This window comes from Euprymna scolopes, chromosome 31 (assembly GCF_053919585.1).
Source record: "Euprymna scolopes isolate OS-2025 chromosome 31, ASM5391958v1, whole genome shotgun sequence".
Lineage (NCBI taxonomy): Eukaryota > Metazoa > Mollusca > Cephalopoda > Sepiida > Sepiolidae > Euprymna > Euprymna scolopes.
Genome location: NC_136512.1, coordinates 2,512,570 through 2,531,613, shown reverse-complemented (window position 1 = coordinate 2,531,613; position 19,044 = coordinate 2,512,570). Strand labels below are relative to the sequence as shown.

General features: G+C 37.5%; 2 protein-coding genes across 2 annotated transcripts in view; both read left to right on the top strand.

Moving 5' to 3' along the window:
• The window catches only part of LOC145255592 (glutathione S-transferase kappa 1-like), a 29,408-nt gene extending 23,745 nt beyond the window's left edge, over positions 1 to 5,663 (top strand). The window contains exon 8 of the mRNA XM_080114070.1: positions 1,272 to 5,663. Within this exon, the coding sequence (XP_079970196.1) occupies positions 1,272 to 1,321 (50 nt within the window). The 3' untranslated portion in view covers positions 1,322 to 5,663. The remainder of the gene's footprint in view (positions 1 to 1,271) is intronic.
• A 2,547-nt stretch (positions 5,664 to 8,210) lies between these two features.
• The window catches only part of LOC145255590 (glutathione S-transferase kappa 1-like), a 42,109-nt gene continuing 31,275 nt past the window's right edge, over positions 8,211 to 19,044 (top strand). Inside the window, exon 1 of the mRNA XM_080114068.1 lies at positions 8,211 to 8,362. Coding sequence (XP_079970194.1) covers positions 8,285 to 8,362 — 78 coding nt within the window. The 5' untranslated portion in view covers positions 8,211 to 8,284. The remainder of the gene's footprint in view (positions 8,363 to 19,044) is intronic.

Sequence of the window (19,044 nt, the reverse complement as noted above, 5' to 3'; positions counted from 1 at the left end):
CCTTTTTTTTTCCACCAGAATGAGAATTTTTTTTTTTTTTTTTTTTTTTTTTTGAAGACAGATGCCATTTTTGGAGTGTTTTTTTTTTTTTTTTTTAATTTGTAACAGAAGAAAATAAAAATAAAATATTAGAAAAATTAGAAATATGCAACCGAAATTTTCGAATTAAAAAAACAAAACTTAGGGTTTGTATTACTGTATATGGATATGTTTTTAGTGTTTTTATTCAATGTAACATGTTTATTCAGCTCGAAAAGCATACAGTGTTTACCGATGTATTGGAAAATTCAAAATGGCGCCAGAGTCTCTCTTTAACACAGTAACTTCAGGAAAGACGTTATAAATAATAAACTAGACAAAGTACTGTTAGAAATTCGCTCAATATATATTACCGTGACATAAGTTGACATATATTCGGTGTTTTTTAAATAGTATTTTGTGTAGTTTATTATTTATAACACCTTTTCCCAAACTTACCATGTTAAAGAGAGTGTCGGGCACCATTTTGAATTTTCCAATACATCGGTAAACACTACTGCGCATGTTTCGAAAATAATCGCGTAAAAAATTCTTCAGTTCTTTGCATTCTTCAATTTCTTGGCATATTCAATAGTATTCTGCTTTAAAAATAAAAAAAAAAACGGAAAAAAATTGCAGATGTGATGTGCGCATCTCATTCTGGCGAAAAAAAAAAGGCTAGATTGCGAAATCTGGCCTAAAATGGAGGTATTCTGCTAGGTACATTTCCAAAATGGACACGTTGACGTCGTCGTGATAAATAATTGTTTTTCGCTGTAAAAAAAAAACTACTTGATCAAATGAAGTGAAATTTTTTTTCGAAGAACTTCAGTCTATAACAGGTACGTACAAAAAAAAATTTTTTCAATATTTCCATTTTTTAATGTCGTCATTAAACTGTATAAGTACCAAATTTATTCATCTGAAAAATTTTTTGTATTAAAAATTTTTCGTATAAAAATAAATCTTTTGAAGTGCAATGAAACTCTTCTCTTTCTTTTCTTGTATTTTTCTTCCAATTTGGCATCGTCTACTCGCTCACGTCTCTTTTGGCAACTCGGTTTCTCATTGAATAACTCACCCAGCATTTTCCGGAGCAGTTTGCATCTTTTGCAGGGTGTTGCTGAATGAAACTCAAGAAAAAACGGGGTTTAAAATGCAGTAGTACCCAACTTTTGGTAGTTATTTATAATTATGGAAATAAAATGTTTTCTTTGTGTTATTAAAACAATTTTTTAATTTTTAATTTTCAGGTGAAAAATGGGTCGGACCAGTTCCTGAAATTCCTCAAACTAAGCTGTAATTTCAGTTTACAGAATTTTTACCAGCAATTTTTACAAGAAAGTTGTTTTGTTACAAGTTTTTCATCTTACACATATATCAATACCAATTAATTTTAAATCAATGGATATAAAGTTAATTGGGCTTTGAAAAATGGATTACGAAACAGTATTAACTTACAAACAAATGGATGGATGACCAATAGTCTAGTATCAACATTTTATATTTTCTGTCCATGATCAAAGAATAAGAAATCCTTTTAGACTGAGGCAATTTTACTCCTTTTTTTTTCAATCTAGAGTGCCTCTTTTTGGGGAGCTGGATTTTCCTACATTAAAAACTGGCTTTTTCTCTAATTATGTCCTCGTGGGGAAGCAAGACAATATAAACTCTTGTTTAAAAAATTTGGTGCTTGTGCATTATAATAATATAATTAGATTTTTTTTTTAATTTTAAAAATCATTTTAAGTAAAAAAAATTAGTGTTTTAAATAAAGATACTATTATATAATTAAGTAAAACCACTATTATGTAATTATGAATAGTAACTGCAGAAGTGGCTCCAGTTCTCTCCAAACTTTACAACAAATGCCTTAATGGATCTTGCTTTCCTGCCTGCTGGAAAACTGCTTCATTAGTACCAGTTTTCAAGAATTCTGGCGAAAGAACTGACCCAGTAAATTATTGCCCCATTAGCCTCCTCCCACTTTTCGCCAAAATATTTGAGACCATAATTAACCAAGCTCTAGTCCATCACCTTACAGATGCTAAACTTCTGACTGACCAACAATATGGATTTAGGCAAGCCCGTTCCACAGCAGACATCCTAACTGTAATCTCAGAACGTATATACCAGTCACTGGACAAAGCGGGGGAGGGTAGAGCGGTAGCTCTAGATATATCTAAGGCTTTTGTCAGGGTATGGCATGAAGGTCTTCTCAGGAAAATCAGATCATATAGTATCATTGGGAGATTACTTAACATAATTAAATCCTTCTTAGATAAGAAAAAAATCCAGGTTGTCCTCGACGGTCATACATCTAAACAATATGATATAAATGCAGGAGTACCTCAGGGGTCTATCTTTGGACCTCTGTTATTCCTAATATTCATTAATGACCTCCCTGACAAAATTGCCTGTGAGATGGGTATATATGCTGATGACACCACGCTCTATAACAGACATAACAGGAAAACAAATGAACACATATCTAAGGAAATGGCAGAAACACTAGAAGATGACCTCCGATCTGTAGTGGAATGGGGACATAAATGGATGGTCACATTCAATACTGTCAAGACTAAACTTGTTTCCTTCAATAACTACAAGAAACCTTCTCTGCCACAAATAGCAATGGGCAATGACTCTTTATCTGAAAGTACATATTTTAAACTCCTCGGCTTAATGCTCACAGGAAACATGAGTTGGAACAATTACATTGAGAGTATCGCCAGTTCCGCTGCGAAGAAGGTGAGTTCTCTCTACCGTGCTAGAAAGATACTAACGTCCGAAAGTATCCTATACCTCTATAAGGCCACCATTCGCCCATGTATGGAGTATTGGTGTCATATTTAGGCTGGTGCATCTGCCACTAGTCTCTCGCTCTTAGATAAGGTTCAAAAGAGAGTCGCCAATCTGATAGGTCCTGAACTGTCATCTAAACTTCAGCCTCTGTCCCATTGACGAAACATTGCATCCCTCTGCCTGTCCTACAAGTACTTTAATGGTGAATGCTCTGACGAACTGCAAGCACTTGTGCCCCCTCAACGTAAATACCCCCGACAAACCCAACAAGCAGCTAAATTCCACCCCCTACACAGTAGAGATCCCTAGATGTAAGAGAGCTTTCTACTCCAGTAGTTTCTTCCCCAGGACAGCTAGACTTTGGAATTCCCTTCCGGGTCCCTGCTTCCCCAACTGTACTGACATACAGAAATTCAAGTGTAACGTGAACCGACAGCTTGCTGCCCAACTCCCTACATAGTACCCCTGATGCCTATGTCCCTGATAGTAGCCCCCTACAACAAAGTGGCAATCTGCCTTGTTTGGGGTGAAAATGTAATAAAATAAAAAAATTACGTGAAATTAGTCAAAATTCCAAGAATTATGAAAAAAATATAATCAAGCAGAAGATTTGATAGAACTATTAAAAAAAACAAACAAAAACATTATCATCAATCCGCCTAATTTGAAATAGTGAACTGAAAACAAGTGTGATAAGTCAGTTTGTCATATGCAATAGACTAAATTACTAAAACTGTATTATTCAATAAATTTTGTTTTTTTTCTTGTAATTATTTTTCTTTTTGGATCATTTTTCGGAATTTTGAAATTTGTATTAATTTAGACATGACGCATAAGTATTTAATAGTGTTTTTTGCTTAAAATGCATTTTTGTGACATCCAATTATAATGCACAAACACCAAAAATCTTTTTAATTAAAAAAAAAAATGATAAAATCTATTATTTAACAAATTTTATCAAGTATTTCATGTTAATTAATTAATTAAATTAAATATAAAATACTTGATTAATTTTAATTAATGTTACAAATTGCAGCATGACTGTATTTTTTTATAATTCAATATGGTTGTGGTAATAAAAAAACCCCCAAAAAACTTACCTCCATTTTAGACAATTTATAAAATAAATTAATATGAAATACAATAAATTGTTGCATTTTTAAATTGTATATTTTGTACTTTTAATTTTTTTTTTGTCAAAAATAAAATCTATTTTTATACATTTATTGTTTTTTCTTTATATAATGAACAAAATTTCTATTTTTATATTTGCTAAAAATAAATAAATAAATAAAAAATTACATTATATACAGTGTTGGTCATCTGTATCTTAAAATGTGTCTGACGTCACTTCTGCCCAATGATTTTGTAAACAAAGAAGTGCGACTCTAAATGAAAGCCGATGATTTTTATTTTTAATTTTTTACAAAACTTCAATAGTGAACATGGCATTATACTGCTAATTCCTCCACGTGGATACGGGCTTGCAAGCCTAAGGGACTTTTTATTCCCCTTTTCTATCTCCCCGTTAAGTAAGCGGTGGGTTTTTTATAGTTTAATTCTTTCTAAAAAGACTGGTTATTTCTAACCAAGAACTCTTACTTGTCTCCTTCAGAACATTCAATTAATTCAGTCGAAGACTTTCCTGGATAATTTCAATATGTAAAAAAACCATTCAATTACCTATCACATATTATAGATCTTTTTATACCTCAGTTGAGGAACTGTCTTTCATTGAATTATCTCAGTCACAGAGAGAGACTTTAGACCAAGAAGAAACTTTCGTATCCTCTCTTTTCATTTACAATCTTTTATAAAAATAAATTTTGTAAATAATTTATCCATTTGTCTCAGTCATCCTTGCTTGCTTGTTTCAACTCCCTGATTTATCACTATGATTCTTATCACCATCTATCACCATTTTATCACAACTATTCAATTCAACCTACTTGATTTATTATTATCACCGGGGGACCCTCAGCGTCCGCAACAATACCAATACTGTATATAATATAGCCTTTTCTTTTTTTTTTTTTTTAAAGCAAATGTAAAAATAGTAGTTTTATTCAAACAGTCTTTATTTTAATTTTCATAACAAAATTATAATTTTTATAATAAAAATATGCTTATGCACTGTTTTTGTTCAATTTTTTTGTTGGTAATTTTTTTTCACGTCAAACATAAAAACAGAACTATTATAAAAAAGTATTTATGAACTGTTTTGTTTTTCAATTAAACAAAGAAACAGTTTATGAATATGTTAAAAAAAAAAACAGTTCATAAATATTTAGGAAACAAAATCGTTATTGATGTTGTAAAACTAGTTTTCTGAATATGAAGACATTTTTTCCACTGAATGAATTTCAGTGATCATCGCCATTCTTAACATAAAAATAGATTTGTGGCTTGGTAGGGGATGCCCTTTTCTCTTCCCTGCAACCTCTTTCCCACAGAAGAGACGTAACGAGCCTATCTTTGTTCTATCGTTATTTCCATGGCAAATGCTCGTCTAAGCTCCATTCTCTGGTCCCCCCTCGCCAATCTTTTTCAAAAATCACCCGACTAGCTGAAACCACCGTCAATAATTCCCCCACTCCTTATCTGTGCCTAAATCAAAACGTAGATTCCATGAACAAAGCTTCTTTCTTAGAACTGCACGCCTGTGGAATTCTGTTCCGCTTGCCTGTTTCCCTCCCGACTTCAACCTGGATGTCTTCAAGTCTAACACAAACAAATTCCTGATGAACCGCCCCCTTAAGTAATGACACTTTATCAATTCTCCAATACTAATACTACACTATCCCATTGATTACTGTACACACAATAACCCTTATCGCCGAGTGGCCCTTGGGCCTTGATAAGTGGGGAACTCCATGTAAAAAAAAAAAAAAAAAGGAGGAAGGGGGTTGTAACAAATTTTGTAATAAGGTTCACCCGGTTGCTTCTGGTTCTTCCCATCATCTGCCGGGCAAACTTGAGTAACTTTATAGGAATCGCAGGTCAATAAATGCAGAAGCATCTCAATATATTTAAAGAAAAAAATATATATAATTTTGGTTTTCTAAAACAAATTAAAGACACTTCTGCAATATATGGACGGTGGCCATCTTTTAGGGGTGATAACTCCAATTTCTTCTTGATCAAATAACACAGCAAATAAGTAGCAAACAAGATTTTTTACCAAACTACAAAAATATTTGAAAACCAAACCATTTATTGTATAAAAATGTATGAATATATAATTGTAAAAACATTTATTGTATAAAAATGTATCAATATATAATTGTAAAAACATTTATTGTATAAAAATGTATCAATATATAATTGTAAAACCATTTATTGTATAAAAATGTATGAATATATAATTGTAAAAACATTTATTGCATAAAAATGTATGAATATATAATTGTAAAAACATTTATTGTATAAAAATGTATCAATATATAATTGTAAAAACATTTATTGCATAAAAATGTATCAGTATATAATTGTAAAAACATTTATTGTATAAAAATGTATCAATATATAATTGTAAAAACATTTATTGTATAAAAATGTATCAATATATAATTGTAAAAACATTTATTGTATAAAAATGTATCAATATATAATTGTAAAACCATTTATTGTATAAAAATGTATCAATATATAATTGTAAAAACATTTATTGCATAAAAATGTATCTATATAATTGTAAAAACATTTATTGTATAAAAATGTATCAATATATAATTGTAAAAACATTTATTGTATAAAAATGTATCAATATATAATTGTAAAAACATTTATTGTATAAAAATGTATCAATATATAATTGTAAAAACATTTAAAAGTCTGCGTAAGAAAATATCATTTTAAGAAAACAATTTTTTAATTAAAGCAACATTGGATTTTTATAAAGCAAAAATTTATTTTTTTAACAAATTAATAATTTAAATGAAACATTTTTTGAAGTAAAGTAACATTGAAGAGTCAGCAACAATTTAATGATTGAAATGGAACAGCAACAATTTAATGATTGAAATGGAACATTTTTTGAATCAAAGCAACATCTCCAGCAGAATCCGTCATTATTATGTAGGACTCAAGGAGGAGTCAAAAATGTAGTACTAACATGGGGTTATCAATATAGGACTCAAGGAGTAGTCACCAATTGTAGGTACTAGCCATGGAGTCACTAACTTGTAAGGGTGTGAGTCGGTGTCCACCAATTCATAATCGGGATCTATCAATTTTTAGAACCAAGGTTGCAAGTGCTGAAATTTCTTGAAGTCGAAAGTAGGAAACTATCCACAGGAAATATCATGGTAAAATTTATTGGGTGAGTTTCTACCACCATTTTGCATTATTTTTTATTTTAAAGTCATTGTTAAAACTTCAAAAATGTAAAGAGATGTTGAGGTCATTTTTTATTGTTCACACGTAACACATAACACTACTTGTTTGTATTTTTTTAACCAAAAACGTCTTACATTGAATAAAAACACTAAAAACTCGTCCAGTTAGGTAGAAAAGTAACTTATCTTACCCTTGATAACATTTATTTGTTATATGTTTGTTTTTTGACAACTTTTCCATACCTCTGTGGATTGTAAAACAACACCCTTTTTTTTTTCTTGAAGAAAAAATATATCGTTTTTTTTTTTTTTTAAATTAAATATTCACTTAACAATATTCCAAAAAAGTGCCATCCTATTTCTTATAAGGTTTAAATATATTTTAATTCATATTCGTATTTATTATTATAGAGCCACATGTCTGTTGTACTGATTTCAAAAGTTAAAAAAAAAAAAAAAAAGACTTGGTGCCATCAGCTAGAATCGAAACCAAAACATTTAATGCTCCATGCACATTCCCTACCGTTTGAGTTGCTATAAAAACATAGATAAGAAAGATTTAAAATTAAACCATTTCAAGTTATGGCTGAATTTGCGCGTGTGTAAAAGAAATAAGAAATATATCGTCACATTGAAATAAACATTTTGAATTTCAACTTGCAAACGTATTTGTGTATGCGTTATTCATCCATCCAAACAAAGATTTTACTCGTTATAAACCATCCTGGTGTTATGATTACTATTTCCTGTTAATTTCAGTGTTATGCGACCAGTGGTTTAAGAGTTTATTAATTAAATATTTTCACACACACAGACGCATACATACACATTGTTTTATTTAAATACAAAATTTGCTCATAAATCGAAATTAGAAAACCTGTTAATCAACTGATTAATCGATAATCGCCAGATTATCAAATACCGATTAATCGGCCATCAGCCAATTTGCTTATCAATACATTCCTAAAAATTACCATCGTCTGCTCTATTCTTGTTCGTATATGATTGCAATTCATATATTCCAGATTAACGGAATAAATCTGTGTTCGAAATTATTATTCTGGTTTAAGTTTGAGATTAAAACAACAAAATATTTTTTAAATCTTTGACCCCTTGACAAAAAGATGGCGAGCACTGCCCCCAAAAAACTTGTTGAACTTTTCTATGATGTTGTATCGCCTTATTCTTGGTTTGCATTTGAGGTAAGCTTTTTTAACAATTTTTTTTTTTTTTTAATTTTATTTTGAAGAGATTTTAATTAGGAAAACAAAAACTGAAATGAGCGAAAAAGTAAACAAAATGACGTTTAGATTCTTTCCAGACCCCCCCCCCAAAAAAAACCTTGTAAACGACGACTTTTAAAGGTTTTCGTGAATGCTGAAAACGAATATTACATGTAAAAGTGTCGAAAAGAAATAGTTTTCATGATATAAAGAAATTACGTTTTCAAAAAGTGGTAATCACTTTTCTATATAAATTTAATGCAAAATGAGCACCAACTTTCTGGCCACCTGGTGATAATTTTATTTTCCACCATAACAGTTACAATCACCTGTTCTCCTGGTCCTTTTGTCTCCCAATTTTTCGGCTGCTAAAATTTTAATCACGTGATTACGATGTAACGAGAATAAAATAAACCATTCGTTCAAGTGCCGCTGGAATACGATATTAGCTGAATACGAAATTAAAAATCACTTTATCGGTACTTATGCACTTATGTTACCGCGCTGGCGGGTGTTTTGTAACTATTCTGTACTTTCACCTAACAAATTTAAAAACAGAAAAGATATTGTAACACTTGAAAATACTATTTAAAATAGCATGTTTGAATACTATTTAAACACAATTTATATATATATATATATATATATATATATATATATATATATATATATATATATATATATATATATACTAGCAAAAGTACCCGTCGTTGACTGCGTTCAAAAACAGCCTACAGAAAATATACTCTGATTTATGAAAGTATAATAGGTTATGAAAAGGAAGGGTTGTAAAGAGATAGCTTCGAATTTGGGGGTATCAAAACCAAAGCAAAATATGATGAAAGTAAAAATAAAATAGATAAACCCCATAATTTATTATACCATACTTGTTCACACTGAAACACTTATCACAATATTCTGTGGATCTATATTAGAAAACTTTGTTAAACTTTGTGACATATTTCCATTCTACGGAGGTCAGGCGCGAACGAATACCCCATAATTTTATTATACCATATTTCTTCAAACTGAAACATAATTATCAAAGTATACTTACGCAGATAGATATGAAAAGTCTTTATTAAAGTTTGTGCTTATTTCCATTCTATGGAGGCCAGGCCAGGCGCGAACGCAGACCCTACAATTTTATTATACCATCCCTATTTAAGTTAAAACATACTTATCAAAGTATTATTATGTACATCTATATCAAAAACACTTGTAAACGTTTTTTTAATTTTTTATTTCCATACTTTGTGGACCAGACACGTACGCAGACCCCACAATTTAAATATATCATCTTTTTTTTGGGGGGGGGGGTTACCACTTGGCGCGGGGGGTGGGGTAGAACTAGTTAGTCCCAGAAATTGCTGAAGCAGTTTACAATATAAAAAATCATTTTATTATATTGTACTGTTTCTTATTTTATTTTTCTAAGACACACACATTAAAATTTATAAATTCATTTGTGTCGGCATTACAGCATTCACCCACACCAAACCTCTTGGGTCAAAAAGCAGGATGCTTGAGAAATGGCCGACATCGTTGAAAATACGTTTCTTCGTCAAGAAATATTAATTTTTGACCAATCAAGGCTCAATTTAAAACACTTATTTTTTGCAAAAAAAAAAAAAAGTGTTTAAAAAATTATAAAAAGGCAAGGTGAACTTTTTTATTCAGAGACGGACAAAGAAAGACAAATCACAAGTGTATTTCTTTTTATTTATTTGTTTCAGGGGACTTATGCAACTCCTCAACAAATTGGTGATTCGACTGTGAACACTACTAGAAAAAAAAAAGAAACAACTAGAAAGGAGGAAGAAAATGGAATCACAACCTTTGGAAACACCCCCTAGCCACAATATCGTTGAATATCCCAGCTTTCAACCCAACTAACATCAAGTCCTAGTTTGTTCAAATCCAGGCATTATTCAAGGTGAAGCAAACCACCTTCTAGAGAACACGATATTGTAACTTGGGAGAAAAGCTATATTGAGGAAGAAACAGATTTGCTAGAAAATGTTCCAGAAGACAACCTGTATGAAAGACTCAAGGAAGCAATTTTAAAACGGATCGGGGTCTCTAATGAAACAATGCTGCACAATCTTTCACTCAGGTTGAATTAGGAGACCATACCCCATCACAACTACTACGACACATGCGAACCTTGCTGAGTGACATTATGCGGAGCTTATGGCTGGACAAATTATCCACTACCACTACATGAATTCTCACCCCCAAGACGGAGGAGACGGACTGAAAAACTAGCTGACATAGCAGACTGGATCCATGAAAGTCTTCGAAGCCACAGGGTAAACATTATTCAACCGTAATCAGCACAAACAAGAGATGAGGAACTAAACGAATTCAAGTCTACTGTAGAAAAACTGTCAAAACAACTGCAAGACTTATTACATGCAGACCGTCGCTACTCCCACAATAACCAACCAGCCTATAGAACAGCAAAGTTTGAACAAAAACCGAAGTGACAATCGTGATAAAACAAACCCTTATCCCCGAGTGGCTTCCGGGCCCTGATAAGTGGTGACCTCCATGTAAAAAAACAAAAAAACAAATATTGTTATTATCACAGACGGTTCGGTACGGAGGCAAGACGCTGTATACACCCATGTTCTTTTAAAAACACGAATCTGGGAAACAGAAATTCCAGCCAGTAGAGATGGCAACTGTTACTGGATTTTTCAACTAAAGGTCATCTATTTTATATCCACAACCAAATTCATGGATATACTTTATTAATAGACACTGGAGCTAAAATAAGCATGATACCACCAAAACAGAATCAGGAGACTACGCCACAATCTTACCACCTACAAGCAGCTAACGGTACTCTAACATATCAGCAAGATGACGTATATTTTACCGGCCTCATTGCCGTGAATGTATTGTTTAAGGGTAGCGGCGTTGAGCTTTTGTACGCCCATCGTATGCCTCAGTGACCGATCCTTTTTTGGTGCAACCATCTTTCTGGAGCACTATGTTGTAGGTGTACCCACTGGTACAGGTTCTATGATGCCCAATGCTACATCTCGGTCGAGGTCCTCCTTGACTCTTTTCTTCCAATGGTGTGGGGCCGGGATTGGGGTGTGGACAGTTGAGGGTTTGGGTCCCGGGATGAACATGATGTCCATGTGTTTTCCTTTCATTACCTGCACTTAACTCAAAATGCTCCTTCATCCATCGTTTCAATCGGGGTCTGTTGTCTTCTGGCAAAAGGGATATTGTCCGGCTTAGGTGGAACATTAGTTTTTGGCACTAGTTGCCACGCTAGTTGCCACGTTCTGCTGTGAAGTTGGGTCTGGAAAGTTCTCTGGTATCAGACCAAGGTCTTTTAGGGCTGATTCAGACAGGCAAAAATCTGATGTATTTTTTGATATAATCTAACGTGTTTCCCACGATCCTACTCTGATTTTTACCACGCCTGTTATGTTTAGTAGGTTTTCTGTGATTCTCTGAATTTGGTGACTGGTTGGTACTAGATATTTGTCTGGACACTTCAGAATTTTTTGGATTTCTGGTCTGCTAGAGCATGTCTGTGCCCCAGTGTCCTCAATCGCATCAATCCGGTGAGTATGGAGACCAGCTGGTTCTATGGAGATGTGCCCGAATTCCGCATGAGCCTCTGGAATCGGAGTTATCTCTACTGTCAGGGTTGGTGCTGGATCAGGAGTACCTCTTCGGAACTTATTTTTGTTCCAAATAAGGTGCGGCACGGTCTTTGGTTTTGTCAGGTTTGCTTCACCTCCCATTTTTATTTATCTATCTTGGCAAATCATCCGGTTATGACCCTTTTTGTGTCTTTGGATGGTGAGAGTTCTACATTCTGCTATGACCACTCCAGCTGTAGATCTGTTGCTGGACTCCTGCTTCGGTTTTCGGCAGACCCTTTGTAAATGTCCGGTCAAGCCGCAATTGTGACAAGTCATCTTTGCTATTGGGCAGCCTCCTCGCCCTTCTGAGCCGTCAGGATGTGAGCTCTTCCCATACCATTTACAGGGTTCAGTGTCTCTCGGGGTTGATACAGTCTGGTTCTTCCAAGGCCGCTGCCTGCAGCCCGACCTCTGTATGCTCATTGTAGTAGGGTATACACTACTGTGGAGATGGCAGGTAGACTTGTCCGTGGTCTATAGGCTGACAAGCCTGTTGAATTTTTCTTCCAGTGTCGTAAGTATCGCAGCCTCAGATAGCACCTTACTTTGATGCTGCAGGTTTGCCAGCCCTCCACCATTTGTCCTGTTACCATATCGTATCCCGTTCAGACAAGTCACTGAAAAGTTGCATAATTTTGCGACTGATCGAAGTCGTGCCATGAAGTCCATAATCAATTCCCCCTCCTTCTGCCTTATGGAATGGAATTCTTTCAGGTACACTTCTTTGTATAGGCTTCTGACAGCTATGAGCTTTATGTGTCATAAAAGCTGTTCCTCCGTGATGGAGTTCAGTATTTCTGCTCCTACCATGTTGAACAACAGTTTGTTTACTTCTGGGGCACAGGCCATTCTCAGCTCATTTCTTAACGCTGTTGGCTCGGCCAACCCACACATCTCCTTGTATCTATTCCAGGATTCAATGAATATCGCCTAGTCACCATCACTTGAGACCGGTTCTATGGTAGGTCTGTCGGGTCTCCTTGTAAGTTACTTGCTTGGCTGTCCTCTGTGTCTTTGCAGGGTGATGTTCTGTTGCTGTAGCTCGAGGATCTGCTGAAGTAATATCTGCTGTGTTTGTTCGTACATATTCCAACGTTGTTGCAGGTTTCCTATATTGCCGACGCCATGTAAAGTATCGGCAAGACGACGTATATTTGACCAGCCTCGTTGCCGTGAATGTCTTGTTTAAGTAGCCTGCTCTCACCCCTCATGTAAGCAGGTGAGTCTACTTCTATGGGGGTGTGATGCCAAGACCATTCCAGTCTTGTAACTGGGCGTCTTGGGTTTGATTCCACCTCTACAGATACAAAAATACCAACTTATTGAGAGAAATCTTTAAATATAAATCTTGGCATGCGATGGAATTTTTTGTGGAATTTTACCATAGACAGCAAAACACCACCAATATTGGGAGCAGAATTTTTAGCCACATTCAACCTTTCTGTGGACATGACTAATCACACACTAACAGACAATCAAACCAAGATTTTGGGCTTAGGAACGCCTTTGGGCTTAGGAATGCCTGCCAAACCTTTCAAAAGCTAATAGACAAAGTTTTTAGAAGTCTACCGTTTATATCTGCATATGTGAATGACATTCTAATTGCTAACAGAAACCTCGACAAGCACAGATAACACTTGGAGCAAACCTTTCAAAGACTGTCACATTCCGGTCTAAAGATAAACATTGAGAAATGCATTTTTGGCCAACTAGAGGTTAATTTCCTCGGACACTTGATTGACAAGGATGGAATACCTCCACTACCTGATAAACTAAGTGCTATTTAAAATTTCTCACAACCCACATCTGTTAGACAAGTATGCTCATTTATAGGCATAATTAACTACTGCAGTTGATTCTTACCTGTTCTACAATACTTGCACCGTTGACATGTATGTTAAAAAAACAAAACAAAAAACCAACAGTTAAAGTTAGAAGAACATACCTTAGATGCCTTCAAACAAGGTAAAACTGCTTTGTCCAACTTTACAAAATTGAATTACATAAAAGACAGTGTAGACACAAAACTTACACTTACAACGGACGCATCAGATATAGCTGTAGGAGCAGTCATACACCAACTAGTCAACAACACAATGACTCCTATATCTTTTTTTTCTGCTGAGTTAAGCAAGACGCAAACAAAATACAGTACTTTTTCAAAACAACTAGTAGCAATTTACTTTGCAATTAAGCATTTTAAACACTTGCTGGAAGGAGGGAATTTTTGCATATATACCGATCATAAACCATTAACATATGCTCTACATACACGCGTAGATAAATACGGTTCACAAGAAATCAGACATCTCAATTATATAGCTCAGTTCTGCACAGACATCCGATATGTTAAGGGACAAGAGAACATTATAGCAGATGCGCTATCTCGAGCTACAATTGCCTTTTTAAATTTCAATTCATTAAATATGAAATTAATTGCACAAGGACAGGAAAGAGATGAAACACTTCCAGCTATACAACAAAAACATCCTTACAACTAAAAGAAATGCCCATACTATTTGGTACAACGAAATTTTATTGCGATGTATCCAAAATACATCCACATAGCATCATATACCAGCTAGCATCAGGAGACAAGTTTTTCGACATTTTCATAACTTACCTCATCCCGGAAAAAGAGCAACTATGAAATTAATAGCAGAACACTTTGTTTGGACCAATATAAACATGGACATTCGAAATTGGACTAAAACTTGTATACCTTGCCAAAAGAATAAAATGCACAGACACACAAAATCACCTCTTCGCACTTTTAGCACACCTGATGCAAGATTCACCAATGTTTTCATCAACTTAATAGGACCTTTACATACCTCAGAAGGACATACACAGATCCTCACTATAGTTGATAGTTTTAGCAGATGGCCTACAGCCATAGCAGTCAAAGACACTTCAGCTGCAACAATAGTCAGAGTTATAGCAATTGTTAGAGTACCTTTAATGATTACAACAGACAGGGGCTCAAAGTTCCAATCAACTCTTTTTGCCAAATTTAATCAATCATTAGGAACAATTCACATTAAGACAACTGCCTATCACCTTTGTGCAAATGGGATGGTAGAACAATTCTACAGACAATTGAAAGCTTCCTTGGCTATGTATTTAAACAATGGGAACTCGGCAGACAATTTACCATTAATTCTTCTTGTGATAAGAAACACGATGAAAGAAGATTTACAGAGCACACTTGTAACGTGCATCCAGGAGATAAGCGCCCGCGTGTTTGCGTGTTGTGTGGGTACGTGGGAGAGACGGATGAGGGGAAAAAGACTTACCTCGAGACCAGCTCAGCGTTACCGACCAAAAATAGAAAAGAAAGACCAAGATGGCGACCGTCGTCTTTTGTAAAGTATGATGTCTCGCAAAGTCACACGAATTCTCGGAATATGCAAATTTAGCCGGCCTAGAACGACGATAAAAGCGGGTGAGGGGAAAGACGTGGGGCAGTGACGATTGAGTTGGCTGGGGAATCGTGTGGCTGTTGCTTCTTGTGCCGTGTTGAGGATATCTTACCGTGTTAAAGAGAGAGTCGGGCGCCATCTTGAATTTTTCCTTACATTTCTTCCTTACAAGCTATTTCGGCCATTTGGCCTCTAGGACTATGACCGAGTCGAAATTTGACTTAAAGCTCATACCCGAGTTTGACGGGTCCACGTCCATCGTCGACTGGGTTGAAAGGTTCGAGCTGACGTGCGACCTTTGTGAGGTGAAAAGGGTACACACTGTAATTCCCCTGAGATTGGCTGGGGGTGCCTTGAGTGTATATCAGCAACTCAGTGCTGCCGAAAAGGGAGATGTCACCGCAATTAAAGCTGCGCTGTACAAGGCATTTGCCATGGATCCTTGTACGGCCTATGAAAAATTTGCTTCCCGAAAACTTCTACCGGAGGAAAGCGTGGCCGTTTTCTTCGCTGAGTTAAAGAAACTCGCAGTTCTGTTCGGTGGAGGGGTGTCGGAGCGGACGCTCGCGTACGCGTTTGTGGCGGGCCTTCCCACTTGGGTGAAGCAGCTACTGAGAGCCTCAACCAGCGTTTCAACAACGACCATGGAACACTTGATGGAACGTGCTCGAGCCATCATCAAAGATGAGGAGGACCTGGGGGAACCAGTTGTGATGGCGACACAGACAGGCCAGATTGGCGCTCGGGAGATTCCGAATCAGAACCCTGCAAGCAATGGGAAATGTTTTCGCTGCGGTCGACGCGGACATTTTGCAAGGAATTGCACCAACAGGGGGCGTGTGCGCTGTTTTAAGTGTGGCGGTTTGGGGCATCTAGCCCAAAACTGTGCGGGAAACGTATCAGGGGAGAGGACGTCAGCGCCGCCCTGCTCCCCGAGCAAAATTTGAACAAGGCGCAACCAGTAATGACCGTCTACGTAAACAGGATACCCTGCTCAGCACTTCTCGACTCAGGCTGTTCGCATACTATAGTGAGCACCAGGCTGTGTCCAAGTTGGACTAAGAGGAAGATCAAAGTCACCACGATAGGAGGCGAGACCCAGACATGCTGTGGAGCTGGAACTGTCAAGATCTACACGGACACCGGTGCAGCCACTAAGATCAATGTGCTCGTGACCCAAGGAAATCTCCTGGGGTTTGACCTGTTGTTCGGATACGATGCCATCAAGGCGCTGGGGGGAGTCGCAATTCATCGGGATGGAAAGGTGCGATTCTTAGAGGCCCCAGTGTGTGCAGCGCTCCATATCGATCGGCCGGATTTTACAGTGGACTACGACTCGCGCAAGAGGGCCTGGATTGCATCTTGGAAGTGGACCGAGGGAATGGCACCGACTAAACTCAAGAATGGGGTTGCAGAGTACCCTATACCCAGTGAGGCCCGAGCAGAATACGAAAAGGAACTAAAGGCGTGGATCCAAGATGGCTGGTTAATCCCCTACCCTGAGGACAAGCTTGGGCCTCCGAAGGGTCTAATACCCTTGATGGCAGTAGTCCAGCATAACAAGTCGAAAGTACGGCCCGTGCTGGACTATAGGGAGCTTAACAAGCATATTGAAGCCTACACTGCCGATGCTGACGTTTGCGCCAGTAAGTTGAGGGAATGGCGTCAGAAAGGCACTAATGTCTCAATATTGGATTTGCGAAAAGCCTATTTACAGGTGCGAGTTGATGAGACGTTGTGGCCGTTCCAGACAGTTTGGTTCCAGGGGCAGAGGTACTGCCTTACACGCCTTGACTTTGGCCTAAATGTGGCACCACAGATCATGAAGACTATTGTCAACACAGTATTGTCCCAAGAAAAGCCCATGAGGGACTCGACGTCAGCTTACATTGATGACGTATACGTCAATGAAGATGTACAGTCTGCGTCGTGTGTCAAAGAAAAGTTGGCTCAGTTTGGTCTGGAATGCAAGAATCCCGAACGTTTAAGGGAAGGAGCACGTGTATTGGGATTGGATGTTTATGAAGAAGATGGCACCCTACAATGGAGGCGTGGCAGTGAAATTCCAAGCATCCCCAACCTCGTTACAAGGCGGACCGTTTTTTTCTTGGTGTGGAAAACTTGTTGGTCACTTACCGGTCTGTGGCTGGCTCCGCGCAGCTGTTGGTGTGATTAAACGCAGAGCAAATTTAACAACCATGGGTTGGGATGACATATCCGATGATGTCCTACTAACTCTGATGATTAAAGAGACACTGGAGAGAGTGAACAAGAAGGACCCTGCCTGTGGGCGGTGGTGTGTTAACGGAGACAACGTAGGTGTGTGGGTTGATGCCAGTTCTTTGGCGTTGGGAGTATCGTTGGAGCAAGGAGGAAACGTGTTCGAGGATGCGTGTTGGCTGCGGCCCGTAACAGATTCTCAGCATATCAACCTGGCAGAGCTGGACGCTGTTGTAAAGGGGGTAAATCTGGCCCTGCAGTGGCAGTCTAAGAAGTTGACCTTGTACACAGATTCTCTCTGTGTCTACCACTGGGTGTCTGACACACTTTCAGGACGGACACGAATCCGTACCAAGGCAGCAAGCGAAATGTTAATACGGAGAAGGCTAGACACGCTAAAAAACCTAGTATCTGAGTATGGGCTATCACTGAGCGTCACTCTGGTGCCATCACATTGTAATCGTGCTGACCAACTGACCCGTGTACCTCACAAATGGTATGAAGCCGCGAAGATGGGAATGGAGATTACTGCTCGATCTTGTGCAGTTGCAATCGACCCATGTCAAATACAAAAAATTCATGCACAGAGCGGACATCCGGGTATCAAGAGGACCCTTTATTTTGTGAGGCGTGCATACCCAGCAGTGATCAAGATGGATGTCAGACAGATCGTCAGAAATTGTGAGGCTTGCCAGTCTATTGATCCTGCACCAGAGCGATGGCAGAAGGGTCGCTTGGAAGTTGAGAGTGTGTGGCAGCGGCTGGCCATGGATATTACCCATTACAGTGGCAAGCCCTTTCTAACTCTCATTGATTGCGGGCCTACGAGATTTGCGGTGTGGCGGCAGATGACCAGACAGGATTCAGCAAATGTTGTTCGCCACCTATCATCCATTTTTTTTGAGCGAGGTGCGCCGGAAGAGCTCCTGACTGACAATGATGCAGCGTTTTGTAGCCAGCAAGTCCGGCAGTTGTTAGATGAGTGGGGCGTCCGACTACGGTTGCGATGTGCGCATGTGCCATCAGGAAATGGCATTGCTGAAAGAAGCCATCGCAGCATCAAGAGAATTGCTGCCAGGAAGCGATGTACTATTGCGGAAGCAACATATTGGTACAACATTACGCCAAAGGACGGGACGTCCCCTTCAACTGCACCTGCGAATGCTATTTACACGTACCGAGTCGGAGTGAAGGGAATCAACACTACGCAGCCAACCGACAAGGGAACATATAACAGATATGAAGTGGGAGATCCAGTGTGGGTGCGGCCTCCAGGAAATCGGTGCACCGACAAGTTTAAGCGAGGACACATATCTGGAGTGATTAGCCAGCAGTCTGTTTTGGTCGA